We start from the raw sequence: 20,957 nt of genomic DNA on the forward strand, positions 1-20,957 counted from the left end.
TGGGGGGGGGGGGGGGGGGGGGAGGGAGGGTGGGGAGCAGTCAGTCACTCTCTGTGGAGATCAGGGCTGAGTCTCACTAGAAGCCTGCTGCCGTGTGACAGCAGCAGATGAAGCAGTGTAACATTCAGCATGCAAGTGTTTATAGTTCTTATGACAAATCACTGAATTGCCAGAGGTGGTATCAAGACCCCCTTCCTGGCTCGGTGCCCCACCCCCTCCCTCCAGAGAGCGGTGTCATTTTTCCACCTCATTCTCGTGAGGTGAGGAGGTAACAAGCACGGCTCACTATCCCCAATCTCTCACACCAAAAAAGAGGGGAGAGGCGTTTTCATAAGTGGAGTGTTCTGCAAGCCACAAGATTGTTTCTGGTAGCTTAATTATCCTACACCTGCTCTTGGAGTGCCATAGCCCATTTAACACCGAGCAATTAACACCCTTTAAAAAACACTTAGAGTGTTTAGAAAGCTCCAAAGCTGTAAAGAAGTATTTATGGAGGCTACTTTTTAGCTAAGTAATAAGAAAGCGTTGATGAGATTAAAACGGGGAAAGAAACTGACCTTCAAGCAGATGGCATGATGAATCATGGGTAGGGCTGGTGTCTTCATCCCCAAGGTTTTGGGTACAAGTCTTTTTTTCTTTGCAAAGTTTGCCTTTACCCTTCAGCTTAAATGGGCTGCTCTCCGTATTCCACAGAACTGGTGAGTTACCATTAGGGTATGAGCTCCTTTAAAGCACATACATCACACACCCTGCATCTTCTGGGACTGGCTGTCAACCACGGACTCAGCTACTAAAGCAGTCATTGAGCATGGATATATGAGGGTCAAACTCCCTAAATGCTAGAACGTGTTAAACAGAAACAATTATTATAAAGATTTTTTTTTGCATATGTTATGAAACTGACCACTATCTAACAGCAAAGTTTAAGATTATATGGTTAGACAGTTAGACTGGCTGTGGAAATTGTGTAGGAGGAGACAACAGAAGAAGTTGACATAATTTTCCTGCCAAAGTGACGGCTGAAGTCATCAACAGTGGGTCCTGTGCTCACTGGACTGAATGTGTGGAAAATTGTCCGCCGTAGTCTTGGTGAGTATGGAAAAAACAATCAATCAGCCATCCAAGGACCTTTCACTTTGGCTTTCTGTGATGGTCATGCTTCCTGAGTAGGAGAAAGCTTCTGTGATAACAGAAAATGGCTTTTCACTGTATAATGTTGAGTAAAATGAAAGTACATGAAAAATGTAGCAAAAGGTGGGAGATTATTTTGATTCTCTGGGTTATGGTTAAAATTCCCATTCCAGTAATTCAGAGAACAGAATCTGTGTGTTAATAATGCCAACACAAAGGCCAGCCACCACCAGGTGTGGGGGGTGGGGGTGGGGGTGCTGAATAGAGTTGCCACTTTCAATCAGAAGAAATAAGGGACATCCCCCTCCCCGCCAAGTCTACGACAGTCAGCGAAATGCCCTATGGTGGTTCAAAACCAGATATAGCATCTGTTTTTTTCAATACAAGACCTGTGTCTAATTTAATTGCAGTCCATCATGAGGCGCACATTCAAACCACAGCTGGCTGCGGGTGTCACACTGGCCTGAGGGAAGCATCACAGGGCCACACACCCAGACATCATAACACCCTGAGCACTGACAGTACGGGATAAAGAGTTAAAATCATATTTGCCATTAGTATCTGCTCCAGTTCATGAAAACTTGACTGCAGGTAGACCTCTGACATTAGCAGACATAGCAACACATTTTTCACGACCTTTAAAATGTCCCATTAAATTGTTTGTTTAGACTTTAAACTTATTACAAAGAAACATCCAATGAAAACCTGTTAATACAATTATATACAAAATCTAGGGCATCTTTCACTGTCAACAGATAAAAGTTAATTGCACTGAGTCCTTCAAAATGCCATTTGGAAGGACCACGCAGCAGAAAGGACAACTTTTCCATCACCCAATTAGCATATAGAATAATGATAATGTTGATATGTGAGGGTGATGGCAGAGGACTAAGGTAACATGTGTCTAAACTCCAAAGGGCCGATTGAACATTTATAATTTAACTACAACAAAAGTACATAAGCCAAAGAACTGTCTGCAGGAATGAGAACTCCAGTCTGATGACTGTTATCCAGAGAGTGTCATGGGGTGACAGCGCTTAGTTATCCAGAGAGTGTCATGGGGTGACAGCGCTTAGTTATCCAGAGAGTGTCATGGGGTGACAGCGCTTAGTTATCCAGAGAGTGTCATGGGGTGACAGCGCTTAGTTATCCAGAGAGTGTCATGGGGTGACAGCGCTTAGTTATCCAGAGAGTGTCATGGGGTGACAGCGCTTAGTTATCCAGAGAGTGTCATGGGGTGACAGCGCTTAGTTATCCAGAGAGTGTCATGGGGTGACAGCGCTTAGTTATCCAGAGAGTGTCATGGGGTGACAGCGCTTAGTTATCCAGAGAGTGTCATGGGGTGACAGTGCTTAGTTATCCAGAGAGTGTCATGGGGTGACAGGGCTTAGTTATCCAGAGAGTGGCATGGGGTGACAGCGCTTAGTTATCCAGAGAGTGTCATGGGGTGACAGTGCTTAGTTATCCAGAGAGTGTCATGGGGTGACAGTGCTTAGTTATCCAGAGAGTGTCATGGGGTGACAGCGCTTAGTTATCCAGAGAGTGTCATGGGGTGACAGTGCTTAGTTATCCAGAGAGTGTCATGGGGTGACAGTGCTTAGTTATCCAGAGAGTGTCATGGGGTGACAGCGCTTAGCATAATTTGTATGTGTTCCTGGGCTCTTTGCTGACTTGTGCCTGTTGTTTTCAGGTTAGGCTCCAGACCCCTGCAACCCTGCATCAGACCAATGGGAATGGAAAATGGATGGATGAATGGATGGATGGATGGACGATCAGATAAATATTAACAATGAAATTTACACCTGCAGCCAATCAGTATTACTGTAGTTACTGTGTCCTTGCCCCGTCTGCAGCGTGGTTATGGTGGTAGCATTCTGGGTTCAGATTGGTTTCAATTCAATACAACTTATTTTTATATAGCGCCTTTCACCGCATGCACCTCAAGGCGCTTTACATGGGTGTGTTGTGATACATTCCTGCATCATTTATACAGAATAAGTCAAAAACAGGGAATGCAGAAGACAAAGAAATGAAAGAAAGAAAGCCATCAATAACTCAGTCCTCCATGCCGGCAGATGTGTGTGTGGGGGGGGGCAATTAAAGGCTGCACCCATGATGTTACAGTTTGTAAGTCACACCCATGACTGGGCACCATCCGGACCTGTGTGAAGTATGGCAGAGAGTGGTCAGAACCTGCATAGACACAATGGACAAGCACAGTAGATAAAAATACCATGAACAGCAGCACCAGCAGCCATGGTTACGGTGTGTTATGTGTTCAGTTGCGGCTGAAGTAAACTGAAGTAAAAGGTCTTCAGTCGAGATGGTATCCTGAACGTGAGCTGGCAAACTGGTCCACAATCTTGGGGCCCCGCAGTAGAAGGTTTTACTGCCAAATGTTACATTATTTATATGTGGAATAACCAGGAAGCCTGCATTGTAATGATGAGGATGATGATGACACTTCTATAGATCCCCATGGGGAAATTCCTCTTTATGCCATCTCACTCCCAGGTGAGAGCAAGCTTGGCAGCAACGGGCAGCCGCCCATAGCAGCTCCCAGGGACCAGCAACCTTCCAGTCACAGGCGCGGAGGCTAAGCCCACTGAGCCACACACTGCCCCTGTAAGTGGAGAGGACAGAGTGGCCTGTAAACTTGAAGTAGTTCTGTTAGGTAGGCAGGTGGTACAGTAGGCCACTAAGTGTCTTACATGTCAGTAGGAGAACTTTGAAGTTAGACCAGAACCTAATTGGAAGCAAGTGTAGGGAACTAAGACAGTTATTTGTTTAACCTTCCTGCTCCTGGTGATAATTCAAGCCGCTACATTTTGAATACGCTGCAAGGTGTTTTATGTGCAGTGTGAGCTCCCAGATAACCGAGAATTACAGAAGTCTAACCTACTGTATACAAAGGCATGTATCAGTTTCTCAATGTCAAGAATAGTAAGGGAATGTCATAGTTTGGCAATGTTTCTACATCCACATGCGATTTGAATGAGAGGTTTGTATCCAAGATGACACCTCAATTATGCGCTGAGCTGCTGAGGGGAAAGTTCAGCCCTTTGGAGTGGAGTGTGGAGATTATAAAATTCCTATCTGCAGACCTGCCTCCAACCTCCAGAGCCTCGGTTTTCTGAGCGTCTAGTGACAAAAAGTTTTCACTCATCTAGGTCTTAACATCGTTAAAGCAATTAGCTAAAGTGACAATAGACCAAGTGTCAATACAGTAGGTGTATATTTGAGTGTCGTTGACATACAGTAGGAGTGATAATTAACATAATGTTTTCTCTTTATGTCACCAAAAAGCAGCAAACTGTAAAGACAGAGAGTAAATAAGCCTAAGAACCGATCTCTGTGGTATTCCATAATTTACCAACGACATTGATGATGGAGTGCAGTTATCGGACACTTGAACACATTGATACTGATTAGTCAAATTGGATGTAAATCATTCAGTACCTTTCATTCAGTATCATTCCGCACAACCCGACATTTAAGTCTATGTAAACGAGGAAAATGGTCAAACATGTCAAAGGCCAAACAAAGGCCCAGACACAGGAGCACAGCTGCACTGTCAGCATCAGTCGCCATCATTCTGTCATGTACAGCTTTAGTTCACACAGATTCAGTGCTGTGTCCCTGATGGAAGCTTGACTGGAATCTATCCAGTATGCTGTGTGTTTCCAAGTATGAGTGAAGTTGACCAGCAATTATCTTCTCCAGAACTTTTGACAAAAATAATACGTTAGAGATTGGTCTGTAATTGCTGAGCTCCTGTGGATCCAAACTTGGCTTCTTCAGTAGTGGCCTGATTACTGCTACTTTAAGTTAGTCAGAAACATCACCTGATAAGAGAGACACATTCATTATGGCAGGTCTTGCCAGAACTCCCAAGGATTCTTTAAGAAGCTTAGTGGGGATTGGGTCCAGCATATAAGTGGTCAGTTTGGTTATAGTTATTAGTCTAACTCCTGTTCATTGATTTATTCAAAAACATTAAGGGCATGTGTATGTTGTGTTTGCAACAGATTTATTTGTGAGCTATTTGAACATGTTTGAAGTATAATGCTTGTAATTTTATCGTTAAAGAAGTACTTAAAATGTTCATTACCAATATTACTGGGTAGCAGAGGTTCAGCCTTATTTGTTAGATGAGCTATTGTTTTAAAACGGTAATGAGGGTCATTTCTATTGCCATCAATAAGGTTAGAATAACAGGCTGAACATGCCCTACAAAGGGCTTGCTTGTATTGCTGCAGGCTGGCGGACGATGCCGACTTGAACACCTCTAACCCCATAGATATTCATTTGCACCTAGTTTCTTTGGCTTGGAAATTCGGATTGGTCCTGCTAGCTCTTGTTTGACCTTTTCCTAGTTCTCTGATTCATTGAAATTCTTTGCATAGCTCCTGCTCTGAGACTACTTACACTTGTTACTAATTACTAGTGTTGTAGTCAAGACCTCCTAAACCGAAACCAAGACATTGCCGAGACCGGAGGGTATCAAGACCAAGACACTGCCGAGACTTGAGGGTACCAAGTCCAAGACCAAGACCAAGACACACTAAGGCGAGACCAAGACCAAGACTGGTCGAGACCAAGACCAAGACCGAAAACAGACTAGGGCTAGAATCGACATCACATTACTCAGATCAACTGTAGAGAAAAAAGGCATTGCTGTAAAGTGTCATTACTCGTTAAATGAAATTCATGTTATCTTTTCAATTATATTGTCCATATGTCTCTCATTTAAGATCTCCCAGATTTGTCATAGTTACGAGGCCTGATGGAAGATAATATTCTCAGCAATCCTCTCCTATAACCATTTTATCAGACCTCGTCAAGCGAAAGAGATGGGATGTACCAGAAAGATGTTCATATTAAGTACCAGGGAGAGAGGCCTCGGGTAAGCTATGAATACGGCTACAGTATGTGATGATCCTCTGCTTTGAATTGAAGAGAATGAGCCTCCAGATTGACTTGCACCTCCAAGACCGTGCATTCTAATGAATGTGAAATACCTAATTTAATTGAATTATAACTATGCTATTAGTGCTGGGAGATAAATCGATCTCGATTTTTTATCGATAAAAAATAAGGACGATCACGATGATACACACAGACTATAAAACTGGATCAACCAAATTTGCTCTGTTTTAGAGAATGCGCTGAGACAGACAACTCGATGGCCTATCGAGCAGAGGTTTACTGAACGCCAGCACAACAGCCAATCACCGACGACGTTGTAATTTTGCCCATCCTCCCTTAAAGAAGCAATGGGTGCATTCGACTGCAGCTGACGCAACGTGGAGCACGATCTGTCGGCGGCTGCAGGGGTGGAGTATAAACTGACTGCAGCCAAGTCGGACAACTTCTACTCCTCGTAGTCTGTAAGACTTAACTGCAATGGCAGCACTGCCAGAAGGGTGTAGATAAATCTATACAAATATCACCTGCATGCCTTCTTCACAGATTGGACGATCGGTATGTCTTTCTGATAGGTATGTCTTTCTGATGGGTATGTCTTTCTGATGGGTATGTCTGATGGATATGTCTGATCGGTATGTCTTTCTGATGGGCATGTCTCATGGGTATGTCTTTCTGATAGGTATGTCTGATTGGTATGTCTTTCTGATAGGTATGTCTGATCGGTATCTCTTTCTGATAGGTATAACACTGAAGAATAACACCAGAAAATAACACCAAAGAATAACACCAGAAAATAACACTAGAAAATCACACCAGAAAATAACACCAGAAAATAACACCAGAAAATAACAGGAGGTGTAACACTGAGGGAGGAACACCAGAGAATACCACCAAAGAGTAAGGCTGTATTTCCAGGACAAAAACATCGAGTAACACTGGAGGTGTAACACTGAGGGAGGAACACCGAAGATTAACTCTGGGGGAGTAACATCTGAGAGCAGTGCCAAGGCCGTATTGCCAGGACAATAACATCAAGGAGTAACACTGGAGGTGTAACACTGAGGGAAGAACACCAGAGAATAATACCAAAGAGTAAGGCCGTATTTCCAGGACAATAACATCAAGGAGTAACACTGGAGGTGTAACACCAGAAAGAGTAAGACCGTATTTCCAGGACAATAACAATCAAACCAATTGATCGGTCTGATCGGTATGTCTTTCTGATAGGTATGTCTGATTGGTATGTCTTTCTGATGGGCATGTCTCATGGGTATGTCTTTCTGATGGGCATGTCTCATGGGTATGTCTCATGGGTATGTCTTTCTGATAGGCATGTCTTTCTGATGGGCATGTCTCATGGGTATGTCTTTCTGATGGGCATGTCTCATGGGTATGTCTTTCTGATGGGCATGTCTCATGGGTATGTCTTTCTGATTGGTATGTCTGATCGGTATGTCTTTCTGATGGGCATGTCTGATTGGTATGTCTTCATGGGTATGTCTTTCTGATGGGCATGTCTCATGGGTATGTCTTTCTGATAGGCATGTCTCATGGGTATGTCTTTCTGATGGGCATGTCTCATGGGTATGTCTTTCTGATGGGCATGTCTCATTGGTATGTCTTTCTGATGGGCATGTCTCATGGGTATGTCTTTCTGATGGGCATGTCTGATCGGTATGTCTTTCTGATGGGCATGTCTCATGGGTATGTCTTTCTGATGGACATGTCTGATCGGTATGTCTTTCTGATGGGCATGTCTGATTGGTATGTCTTCATGGGTATGTCTTTCTGATAGGCATGTCTTTCTGATGGGCATGTCTCATGGGTATGTCTTTCTGATGGGCATGTCTCATGGGTATGTCTTTCTGATGGGCATGTCTGATCGGTATGTCTTTCTGATGGGCATGTCTCATGGGTATGTCTTTCTGATGGACATGTCTGATCGGTATGTCTTTCTGATGGGCATGTCTGATTGGTATGTCTTCATGGGTATGTCTTTCTGATAGGCATGTCTTTCTGATGGGCATGTCTCATGGGTATGTCTTTCTGATGGGCATGTCTCATGGGTATGTCTTTCTGATGGGCATGTCTGATCGGTATGTCTTTCTGATGGGCATGTCTCATGGGTATGTCTTTCTGAGGGACATGTCTGATTGGTATGTCTTCATGGGTATGTCTTTCTGATAGGCATGTCTTTCTGATGGGCATGTCTCATGGGTATGTCTTTCTGATGGGCATGTCTCATGGGTATGTCTTTCTGATTGGTATGTCTTTCTGATGGGTATGTCTGATCGGTATGTCTTTCTGATGGGCATGTCTGATTGGTATGTCTTCATGGGTATGTCTTTCTGATAGGCATGTCTTTCTGATGGGCATGTCTCATGGGTATGTCTTTCTGATGGGCATGTCTCATGGGTATGTCTTTCTGATGGGCATGTCTGATCGGTATGTCTTTCTGATGGGCATGTCTCATGGGTATGTCTTTCTGATGGACATGTCTGATCGGTATGTCTTTCTGATGGACATGTCTGATTGGTATGTCTTCATGGGTATGTCTTTCTGATAGGCATGTCTTTCTGATGGGCATGTCTCATGGGTATGTCTTTCTGATGGGCATGTCTCATGGGTATGTCTTTCTGATTGGTATGTCTTTCTGATGGACATGTCTGATCGGTATGTCTTTCTGATGGGCATGTCTGATTGGTATGTCTTCATGGGTATGTCTTTCTGATAGGCATGTCTTTCTGATGGGCATGTCTCATGGGTATGTCTTTCTGATGGACATGTCTGATCGGTATGTCTTTCTGATGGACATGTCTGATTGGTATGTCTTCATGGGTATGTCTTTCTGATAGGCATGTCTTTCTGATGGGCATGTCTCATGGGTATGTCTTTCTGATGGGCATGTCTCATGGGTATGTCTTTCTGATTGGTATGTCTTTCTGATGGACATGTCTGATCGGTATGTCTTTCTGATGGGCATGTCTGATTGGTATGTCTTCATGGGTATGTCTTTCTGATAGGCATGTCTTTCTGATGGGCATGTCTCATGGGTATGTCTTTCTGATGGGCATGTCTCATGGGTATGTCTTTCTGATGGGCATGTCTGATCGGTATGTCTTTCTGATGGGCATGTCTGATTGGTATGTCTCATGGGTATGTCTTTCTGATGGGCATGTCTCATGGGTATGTCTTTCTGATGGGCATGTCTGATCGGTATGTCTTTCTGATGGGCATGTCTCATGGGTATGTCTTTCTGATGGACATGTCTGATCGGTATGTCTTTCTGATGGGCATGTCTGATTGGTATGTCTTCATGGGTATGTCTTTCTGATAGGCATGTCTTTCTGATGGGCATGTCTCATGGGTATGTCTTTCTGATGGGCATGTCTCATGGGTATGTCTTTCTGATTGGTATGTCTTTCTGATGGACATGTCTGATCGGTATGTCTTTCTGATGGGCATGTCTGATTGGTATGTCTTCATGGGTATGTCTTTCTGATAGGCATGTCTTTCTGATGGGCATGTCTCATGGGTATGTCTTTCTGATGGGCATGTCTCATGGGTATGTCTTTCTGATGGGCATGTCTGATCGGTATGTCTTTCTGATGGGCATGTCTGATTGGTATGTCTCATGGGTATGTCTTTCTGATGGGCATGTCTCATGGGTATGTCTTTCTGATGGGCATGTCTGATCGGTATGTCTTTCTGATGGGCATGTCTCATGGGTATGTCTTTCTGATGGACATGTCTGATCGGTATGTCTTTCTGATGGGCATGTCTGATTGGTATGTCTTCATGGGTATGTCTTTCTGATAGGCATGTCTTTCTGATGGGCATGTCTCATGGGTATGTCTTTCTGATGGGCATGTCTCATGGGTATGTCTTTCTGATGGGCATGTCTCATGAGTATGTCTTTCTGATGGGCATGTCTCATGGGTATGTCTTTCTGATTGGTATGTCTTTCTGATAGGTATGTCCGATAGGTATGTCTTTCTGATGGGTATGTCTGACGATTAAACAAATAAAGCAGCACAACATTACAGTAACTAACAATAAATAAACCACTAACTTACATGTACTGTTAGAGCATTTATGTAATTTATTTAAACTTTATTTTACCAGTAAATGAACTGAAACCAGTTCTCACTGCTTTATGTGCTTTTCGGGAGAAATAGCAGAAAACGCATTGGAACTTCCTGGGATACAAATGTCATGCGTGTGACTAAAATCTTCAGCCAATAAGGGCAAAGTTGTGTCGGTACGGAGGCGGTTCCAGTTTGTTCTGCACGGTCTGTCTCAAGTCGTCTTGCTCTCGCGAGGATTTTGTACCATGTGACATGGTGACGCGTGGTGACGTTTTGGAACATTTCTTTGCCGACTTCGCTATCATGCGATGTGTATGAAGTGTGTGGACTGTGAAGCACTGTGTCCATTGAGAAAATGTATACAATGTAACGTTTTTAAAGTAGATGCATCTGACCGGTCTCGAGAACTACAGAACTACTAATTACTCATTGTAAGTTCAGCCTAGCTGCACTTACACCTAAGTGAGCTCCTTGACAGCTGTTAGTCTTTGATGTATTATATGCTTCATTTGTACTTTGCTTTGGACAAAGGCATCTGCTAAATGTAGATGTCACTGTCTAGCTTAGCGTCCTTGATAGAGTTTGCTGGACAGCTGGTCTGTGGATCCGCAGCCTTGTTCCCGGGTACTCCCATGCAGCAAAGTTGCTAACAACCTTGGAACCAATCAACTGTATGGTTCCTGCTATGTAAGTGGCTAACGGCTAAGGTTTTGGCAAACATGCCCCAGCTTGGCACTTGGCTCTAGCTTGGGTTGATTTGTGAAGTTTGCATGTTCTTCCCATCTCACATGGAATTCCTCCTGCAGGCCCAAGACATGCAATTAGGCTGATAGGTTTCTCAAAATTACCACAATTGTGTGTATATTGCTGCAATGGACTGGAATCCTGTGGGATATATCCCTGCCTTGTGACCTGTGCTACCTGGGATAGGCTCCATGCCCCTTTGACCCCATCCAGGACAAAGGTTTAGAAGATGGTTAGATATATGGAAAAAAGTGTGGCAGTATTTAGTGACGCGCTCTTCAGGAAGAATGCATTAATTAATGTCTCTTAATCACAGATAAAACCATTCATCACTCTCTGAAATCTTGCCATTTTTTGATCACCCTTCATTGTTGTTCAAGACTGTTACACTTGGTTTTTATGTTAACTTTGTTAACTTATCCATTTGATCTGAACACACTGAGCAAAATCAAATGAAATTTGTCAGCATGGACTGCACCAGCTGCATGCATCCTGTTTCATCCCATTTTGCACTGCAGATTTCACTGCATGAAAGATCAGAAGCAAACAACACTAGGCCAAGGCAACTCATTTATAACAGCATAAAATTATGTATGCACCTACAATGACTATTAAATGCTAGTCTTGGTGGGCCTAGATCACCTTGTGAAAAAACTGCTGAAATGCAGCTTGATGCTCTTGACATAAAAATATCCAGGCTCTAGTTACATTGCCTGCTGTTCTCCACCAGAAAGAGATTAGATCTGAAAGTAAAGAGCTACTAAAATTGAAATAGCGCCCTTCTTGATGAGTAATCTTACTGAAAAATTGGAATGGACAAAGGGATATCTTCTATAACTGCTTTCAGCCAAAATATATGAGGGTTACAGTAACTTATGAAACCATTACATATAGAAATATCTTTTAAAAACCCCCACCAATCCAACACCATTTAACAGGGGTACTTTTTGGTCCCAGTTTCTGTGAGCTTTATTCACTTGGCTGTAGATCACTTCCTACAAGCTGTTAATTCCCCAGATTTATTTAGCAAAGAACAAAATATTCCTGCCAAAACAAACATCTAAGTCAAACATAAACACTGTTCTTATAAAATACCTGATATTGAACTATAATAACTGATGTATTAATTGTAATATGAATGTACTAGCTAACAGCAGCTGTAGATCACGTCAAATATAAGCTTAATCCTGTATTTAGATACCAGTAACTGCAGTAGATTCAGCACTGGAAAAAAACACTTTAATGTAACAGAATGTGCTAGAAAGGGCCATGTGTGTGTGTCTTTCTTTACATATTAACTGAACTGGCTTCTGCGCTTTATACCGTAGTTTATGTGTATAACGTACTGGATGAAAACAAATGCATGCAGGCAGGCAGCAGTCAAGGGCAGAGAGAGACCTCACACAAGGTGTTAGCCTCATATTGTCATTGGCAGCAACAGTCCATGGTGAAACATCTGTTTACCTGCTTGGAGGGCAACCTGTCATATACAGTCAACCTTAACATGTCGGAAAACACTACTGCTACTTCAGTGGCAGACTTTAAAATGCTGTCGAAATGCAAATACACATGTACAACTAGGAAGCAACTGTCAGTGAAGGGAGCAACGTTACGGATTCTGCAGACAGCCGCGTCTCAAGGAGAAATCTGATTAATAATGGATATCTTGGGAACATCCAAAGATGGGATCGGTGAATCCAAAGCGTACTTTCACACAGAAAGTTTGCAAGATATAACTGCAGGGGCCTCTTTACCTAAAACAGCGAGTGAATTCTCGTAACACAACATTAGAAAAGGGGGGAGGCAAAATTCACTTTTTAAATATCAGCTTTAATTCTGGTCTTTTTCGAGTGACACATAGAGTAAGGAAAAATGACACTTATATTCAAGTACAGTACACAAATTTGAATTCTTAGGCTAAGAGACATAGAGATTTTTTTGTAATATGTGTGGATGGACAGAGTAAATGTCCATTATATACATCATAGATATTCATACAAAGGGGGAAAAACAAGCTGAGCTGGTACAAGTAGGACAACTGAGGTAAACAGTAGCATAGTTCAACTACTTCTGTCATCTACATTATTGCACTATTTGAAAACATAAAGCCCTAAGGCAGAAATAGTCACTATTCCTAAAATCCTGCGTGAACGTGATTGGACAAGAGCAGCTGACCTACAATACTGTGTTTATGTCAATGGGACAAAATAAAACTACGGAGGCCATGCAGAGTGAAAACATGGCAGGAAATGATGAAACAGATGAAAACAAACCCTTTTTGTCTCTTAAAGACCTAAGAAGAGAAGCTAAAAACATACTTGCATGTTTCAACTGTCTATGTTTACTGGAACACGAAACACGTCACATTTCAGTGTGTGCCATTTTCCGTCTTGCTCTTGTGGTTTGGCATTACGCTATATGTTTTTATGCTACAACGTGAGGCTGAAATCAGTGATCTGCAGAAGTAGTGAAGTAGTGGCTGAGATACTCAGATTGAAGCCTGAAGTGATTTTGCGGAGGACTCTCCAAAATATAGTTGCAGGTATCATCTGGCCTGGCTGATGAATGGTTGATTACTCATAGAGAGAAATGTGTGATGAGAGCCGCGACGACATGAGCCAGTGCGCTTCACAGCCCAACAACTTGTATGAGACAGCTGATGGCGGAACATTGACATGTAATAAATCCAATTGCTTCTTGTCCAATCACAACCTTGCATTAAGGTTCCTGTCTACTAGAAAAAATGTTTTCAGTTTTGTCCTATTTTTTGCTACATACAGTACAGTTTTCTAAACAGCAGCCCCTTAGCCTTAGACCCATCCCTCCCCCATTTCAAGCTACCCACATGTTCTACTTCTAAATAGATTCCGGCAGAGAATTCACTGGACGAGGTGCTCTAGATCATCTTTCCGGTGCATGCTGGGAAGGTTCTACTACCGAGTGGGTGAAATTGCAAAAAGTAATTGAAAGCCGGCCAATGAGCAGTCAGTTAAATTCTAAATGTCAGATATGACTGAAGAATTTCTACCTGTATATTCTAGGTATGAAACCGTAGCTATACTACCCAATATGCTACTGGGGGTTGATATAATGCAGCCGACCACAGAGATACCCTCAAACGTAAATGGAAAAGATGGAAAATATTATAGGTAGATGTACGAGATGAAAACATTCATAATGACAGCAACTTTAAAAAAAAACATTTGATCAATAGGCTGGCGCACAATATAGCACAAAGTGTCGCAAATGATCAGTGCCGAAGGCAGCTGATGCTGCTCACTTAGAGCACATGGCAGCTTGATGTGCTTTTGTTATTTCGGGAAGCGGTGAGCAGGCAGTGGACTGATGATGTAAAACAATGGCAACTCTATGCAACATCGGTCCGTACAGTAATAGATTGTGCTTCACCGTTCATGTCGAAGTCGTCATTACTAAAAGGGAGTCCGCTCCTCACACCTCATTCACGCTCTCTCGTGCAAACACACGCGCGCACACACAACGACAACCTGTTTTTGAACAGAAGGGAAGCAGCAGAGAGGAGCTGTTTCAGTGTAATGTTTACAAGACTGACACATACTTTCTATATTGGAAGATGTGAACCTTCAGCACCACTTCTACGGCAACGGGGTTCGCGTACCAAGGCTACTCGCTAAACGAGGGGCATCTGAGAGCCCATTTCCTTTCTCGGAGAGTAATTAAATGAAGGTAGAACTTCAAAAGGCTACGTAGAAAAACTCTAGAACAGGAAGTCTGCCCCTGAGTGCAGTCCTGAGATTACTTATACATTATCACAGAGTCTTTTTCCTCAGCCCAGGTCCTTGGGCATATATAAGACACGGTTTGAAAACGCACTTAAGAAAAAAAGGAGCCGTTTGGAGTGTGTTACTCAGGGTTCCAGCCTTGCGTCTCCTTGGAACGTTTCGGCTTCGACTGCATTTCCTTGTACAAAAGTCCCTCTCGGCAGTTGGTTAATCCGCAGTCAGCGGATGTTGGGAGCTCGATTCGGGTCGACGTGCCCCTGGGATCACTGGCCCTCGCGGATCCTGACAAACAACAGTAGGCAGATCCGGGCCTCTTCAGGGAACACGGAGGAAAAGGAAGGAAGATCCCTTAAAACTCTCTAACGAAGTGTAGACATGAGTTCTTTAAAGGTTCCCTTTGATCAGCACTTTGCAGGAAATCGGCGGGCGGGGTCGATCCGGGGCGAAGGAGGGGGGAGAGGGTGATAATAAAACGGGGTGAGGAACGGCGTGCCGCTGACCCCGAGCTCGCTGTTGTGCAAACGGTATCATGAGATATTATACTCTGCCTGTCATACTTCAGACGCAAAGCCCTTTTAAAACCAAGCGAGTCCGATACCAGCTTCACGTAACCTTGGGAAGTTGTGCACGATAAATACTTTTTTTTCTGTCTTGTCCTTGAAGGGAAAGGTAAACTGAATGTAAAAAACTGATCTCTCCAGCGTATGGGATAGAGAGGCCAGCCGTTGGGAGGACTACGGGTTTCAGGGTGGGGGGTGCTGGGGCTTGTAGGGCTGGGCTGGAGCTTAGAACGTGTGGCCTGGTGGGTCCATTACACGCAGATCTCAATCGCCGTGGCCATCACCATCTGGCCTTTTCCCTTCTCTTGCCTCCCAGGGGACTGGTGCAACCCGGAGTCAGATCGGGCAGAGCTGGGATCTGACGGGACACTGCGTTTAAGAGGCGCCGGTCGCAGGCAGGCAGTGGAGGGCGGTGTGGAGGTCTCGGGGTGCCGGAGGCCGGGCCGCGGGCCCGTGGAACCGCTGGGGCCGGCTGGCACAGTACGTTCAGCCCTCTTGCCCCGGCAGGAAGTGCGCCTCCGGAGGGCGCTCATCAGCTCATACTTGATGAAGTGGAAAACGTCCTTGACGGAGCAGCGCTTCTCGGGCTCCACGGCGAGCAGCCGCTGGAACATGCGCAGAGCGTCATCCGTGAAGCGGCGCCACTGCGACGGGAAGACCCCCGGGCGGCAGGGGCCGCGCTGCCAGCGCAGGAACTCGTCGTAGAAGGCGTCGGACGGCAGGGCCGCCTCCCAGGGGAAGTTGCCGGTCAGCATGCAGAAGATGAGCACCCCGAAGGCCCAGATGTCCAGGCTGCAGTCCACCAGAAAGCCCTCGGTGCGGCTGGCCTGGCACACCTCAGGCGCCGTGTAGGGGATGGTGCCGCTGATGCGCTTCACCCGGCAGCCGACGCGCCGCGTCATGCCGAAGTCGGCCAGCTTGACGCGCCGGCACTCGCGGTCGAAGAGGAGCACGTTCTCGGGCTTGACGTCGCGGTGCACCAGGCTCTTGCTGTGCATGAAGTCCAGGGCGAGGCCCAGCTGCTGGATGCAACGCTTCACCATCTCCTCGGGGAGGCCCACCTGAAGCACAGAGGGGCAGCTTTTCAGTCACATGACATTCAGCGCAGCCTCGTTCTGACAGTGACAGGGTAGCCATTTGCTGATAGGTGAAGCGGCTTCTTAGACCCTGGCCGTAGTGAGCGACTGTGCGTGTGCGTGTGCGTGTGCATGTGCATGTGCACTGTCATGGACCGGCTTCCCGTCTGGGCCGTTCCCCTGTCATGGGTCTTAAGCTGCTTTGGATGGACTCCAAACTCACAAATACACAGTACTGCACAAAAGTCTTCAAAGACAATGTTTCAAGCTATTTATCTGTGTAGTAAGTATATATTTGCTGAGGGAAAGCCACAATTTAACATGAGAATATATGCAAATGAATAGTACTGCTACAAAAAATAGCAAGAATTTCTTCTGTTCTTCAAAATGTTCCTAAGGAAATTCAATTCCCAAACCTCTCCTCAGGGGCACCCCAGCCATTCCATGTATTCGTTACATTTCACCATATTTAACTCAATTAGTTAAATAACTTGACGAGGTACTGATTAGATAACCATGGTATGATAGTGGCAAAATACCAGGTCACTTTAGATTTTAAAGCTAACACCCTTTGGCAGATATGAAATCATAGTTTTACAACAACAAAAAGATCATTCAAACATAGTTTTCTTTTGCACAGTACTGTATATTGTTACACATAATTTGATGATCATGTCCAAGTATTGAAAATAATGAAACCAAAGAATCTGAGTAGGCTATTATAATGTTTTATATTACTGCTCCATCACTGTCATGACTTTACAATCTGTTAGGATGGATGGATGGATTTCCCGTTATTACTGGCATGGATCAATAATTGATATACAGAGAATCCCCACCCCTAACAATATTAAGTGAATTGATTAAGTTAACGAAACATTCTGCAGAGCTGGCAGAGCTCTACAGGACAGGGCCGTACATCACAATGACCCATGAAGCATCCAGTCCCAAGACCCCAATTACAAAGCTATCTAATAGACAGACTTTCATTCCAAGATAAAGTCCAAATCTGAGCATACCTGTTAAGCTATGGTATGAAATGGCCCTTCTACAGAGATATCGCGACCTAGGTGTCAGAAGATAAGCTCGTGCTGACAGATACCTGCGGGGGAATGATGTCGAAGAGATCTCCAGCAGGCGCGTACTCCTGGCCGAAGACGTAGCTGTCCTCCGTCTCAAAGAGCACGTCAAGCACGTTGATGATGAAGGGGCTGCAGCTGAGGTTGTTCGTGATGGTGTACTCACGCAGGAAGCTCTTCAACTTCGTCTTGTTCTTGTTGACAAATTTCAGTGCCAGTTTTGTTCCTGAAAAACCACACACACACACACACACACAGCAGCAAGGTTAATGATGAAAACGCAGTCTCGGAATATTACCCCAAAGTCTCTTTTGACCACACTTAGCATATGTGAATTTAAAAAGTCATAGATGTGTCAAGTTCCTTATTAAACGCTGTTCAAGTGTTTAACCCATGCTTTGTCCTCAAAGCACCTCAGAAACATACCTATTAACAGAGCTGGATTTTCACCTGAAACAATTTGGTTTGAGTGCCTTGCTCAAGGGCAGAATCAGGGGGACCATATCCTTAAGCGCTGCACCCCCTACTGGTCAGTACACACCCTGCCTCTGTTTTCTTCAGGAATAAAAAAACTAGTATTCTTGCAGACTTCCAAACCATGTGATTCTAGGAACCGGGATGGGGGGGTGGATTTGCTCCCCTGTCAGCTGCTGCTTGGGTTGTCTGTGGCTTATTTGCAGCAGCTAATGAAGTAGGCGGCTGTTGATAAGCGGTGCTGGCACAGTGCGCTTAACGCACTAACGCAGCATGACAGCAGCTCGGCTCCCGTCTGCCATGCTCATCATTCGATCTCCGCACACGCCAGCGCTGCCTCCATCCTGTCGCTATCCATTCCGCTCAGGATTCAGCGCACAGGTGAAGAGTTATTACACACTATGTACAACACCCTGTCCGTCCACTTAAATCCATGGAGGACACATTACAGTACATACATACACTGACCATAATTCAGTATAATGAGGCTTCCCCTTTTTGATGGAACAGGAAAGGCAGAAGAAGCGCTCCTTGTTCCCCAGGAGGCTGTACCTACCCTGTGTGCGGTGAGCCACCAGGTCCACCTTGCCGTAGGTGCCCTTTCCCAGCTCGCGGATGTGCTCGTAGTGCTTGTGGATGTCGGCGCTGGACAGCGAGTTGATGGCTAGGGCCTGCATGTCCTCCACAGGTACCCCACAGCAGCCCATCTTCCCAATGGGTGACCCCCCCGCACAGCCACCTCCTTCGGCCGGATACAGGGTCACCTTGGCACTGCGTAAAAAAAAAAAAAGACAACCTGTTCACCCTTCCGTGTTTTCGTCATTTGCCCCCAAACCTCTGGCGGCCATCTTGCTCATACTCAACGCGCTAAGACTAATATATTACAAAACCCCTGTAAATGGTTTTACAAAAATGTTATACGATGGCGAAATAAATACAACCGAGCTTTTTAAAAATTGATAAAACAAGAAAGAAACACCTGAAAGCAACCATATCTACAGTACATTTGAAAGCTATGAATATCAATTGTATACAGAACACCTCTTCATGTTAAAAATAAAATGTAAATGACCTGGTTTTCTTATGTTTAAAAATATCATAGTCCTCTCCTGCACATGCGGCGGATATATAGATGGCAGACTTTAGCAGCATATATGTCACCGCTCGGCCTCTCCTACGACGCTCCATGCAGAGCAAGTAAAAGTGGGAGTATCACCTTCAAAAAAAAAAAAAAACGCCAATTTCCTTTCACAAACTTGCTTAAACGGTGTTTGCGCGGAATAGACAGGATGAACAGACATGATAATCGCTCTGAGGATGGGAGGGCTGTAGTGATATGGCACCTATGGTGATGTCCTGCTTAGGTTTGTGGCGTCAAGGGTTCCGACTGCGTTTTGCTAGGGAAGATCTGCGGTATTGCGGGCCATCCTGTCACCTCACACAGATTTGGGGGCTCTGTGTGTGGAGTTTGCATATCTGCCCACATCACAGCAGGGTTGCCAACTCTCATGCATCTGGGGTGACACTCACGCTTTCAGATTGTCAAGCTCGTAAGAAATCTTACGGCAAATCTATATTATTCCATTATAAACCTAAAATTAGCTACATCAAAAGTGCAGAAGGAGTTTTCAAACCATACAGACTATTTGCAAGGTAATAACACACAGTTACATACAGGTAAATGTGCGTGCATACGCGTCTTGAATTGAAAATCTCAGTTCAGCCAACTGACCAAAGTTGACAACCCTGTCACAGGGTGCTCTGGTTATTTCCAAAGACTTGCAGGACAATTGGCACTTTTGAACTGCGTGTAGTGTGCGAGTAAATGCACCCCAAGACGGACTAGAATCCAATCCAGTGTGAAACCCACCGTGACCCCGACCAGGATGGATGGATTGTCTTCTGTTTGAAGGCACTAGCTGGAAAGAGTAGATCAGTAGATGGTTATACTATTATACATAGTCAGAAGACCAGATGCCAGAGATTGCAGAACCGAATGCAGTTAGCATACAGTGGTAAAAAACACAGATGCCCTTTTAAGAGGGAAAATGCATAAGTAAACCAAAAATTCATGTTTGCACAAGAAATGTGACTGCACGGGACTCCACACTCATGTATTATTCATGAGCATGAAGCAGGCCGTGAAGGGAGTGTGCCTTTCAATTTACCCCTGAAGCCTAGAGGTTGTTTTGATATTAATGACTGCATTTCCAATGGATTTTGGATGCTGAAAGGCGTGTCTTACACCCCGACCAGAGGAGACAAATAAACAGCATTCTAAGGTCACAGGAAGCTCTGAAAGCCATGCAAAAGGACCAGCTTGGTCTTTCGGTCCGAGGGGCCCAGTGCCCATTGACTAGCTTGTCTAAAAGACTATTAGCCAGTTTCACCATTGTCTGTGTGTCTGTGAATTGAACATAGTTTTCCTCATTCATTCATTCAGAACCAAAAGTGTTTCTGAAGAAAAGCCTGAACATCCCTAATCTGAAGTACCCATCCACCTCATTTTAGGACATTGAAGGGGTGGTTTAAACATGTCAGATATGCCACTGAAGATACCTCTATTCCTGTACAGTCAGGTGCTTCTATTTATATGTAGCGAGTGAAATATGACCAATGAAATTGGTCACCTTCTTTGGACAATCCGACATTGGTGTGGCTTTTCAACAGCGATCCTGTTGCCATGAAAACAGCCGTAATTCGTGTCGCTGACAGAGCCTCAGAGGATGTGGGATCTCTGAGGCTGGGCTCTTGTCAGAAGCCAGACCTTCATTACGAGCCCGAGCATGTCGGCCCAATTTTGGAACTGCACTGATAAACAGAACGCGTCCTCTGACAAACAGAAAGGCTCTCACATCAGGTCCCTGCAATACAATAAAAACCTGTTATTTTTACATTTTTCCGGTCCCACAAGGGGAGATTCAATTTTATAAAAATCTGTGACTGTAACCAAAAAAGATTTGTATTTTATTTAGTTACTTATGGTTAAGGTTTTTATAGATGGAATTAGGGATTTTCCAAGGAAATGAATAGACGGTCCCCACAAAGATATGAGTACAGGTCTGTGTGTGTGTGTGTGTGTCCCTTGCTGCTCCAAGCCTTGTTCCTTTTCATG

General features: G+C 44.4%; 1 protein-coding gene across 4 annotated transcripts in view; it reads right to left on the minus strand.

Annotated features, from left to right (window-relative positions):
• Window positions 1–12,706: 12,706 nt before the first annotated feature.
• The window catches only part of sbk1 (SH3 domain binding kinase 1), a 33,011-nt gene continuing 24,760 nt past the window's right edge, over window positions 12,707–20,957 (minus strand). For 3 of the 4 annotated variants that reach the window (XM_072712593.1, XM_023808064.2, XM_023808062.2), the window contains 3 exons: window positions 18,399–18,613; window positions 17,392–17,594; window positions 12,707–16,274 (listed from right to left, as the gene is read on the minus strand). In XM_072712593.1, coding sequence (XP_072568694.1) covers window positions 15,465–16,274; window positions 17,392–17,594; window positions 18,399–18,613 — 1,228 coding nt within the window. In that variant the 3' untranslated portion in view covers window positions 12,707–15,464. Of the gene's footprint in view, window positions 16,275–17,391; window positions 17,595–18,398; window positions 18,614–19,712; window positions 19,762–20,957 lie in introns of all 4 variants that reach the window. The other variant, XM_023808061.2, reaches the window with a different exon arrangement.

Source organism: Paramormyrops kingsleyae, chromosome 5, assembly GCF_048594095.1.
Source record: "Paramormyrops kingsleyae isolate MSU_618 chromosome 5, PKINGS_0.4, whole genome shotgun sequence".
Taxonomy (NCBI): domain Eukaryota; kingdom Metazoa; phylum Chordata; class Actinopteri; order Osteoglossiformes; family Mormyridae; genus Paramormyrops; species Paramormyrops kingsleyae.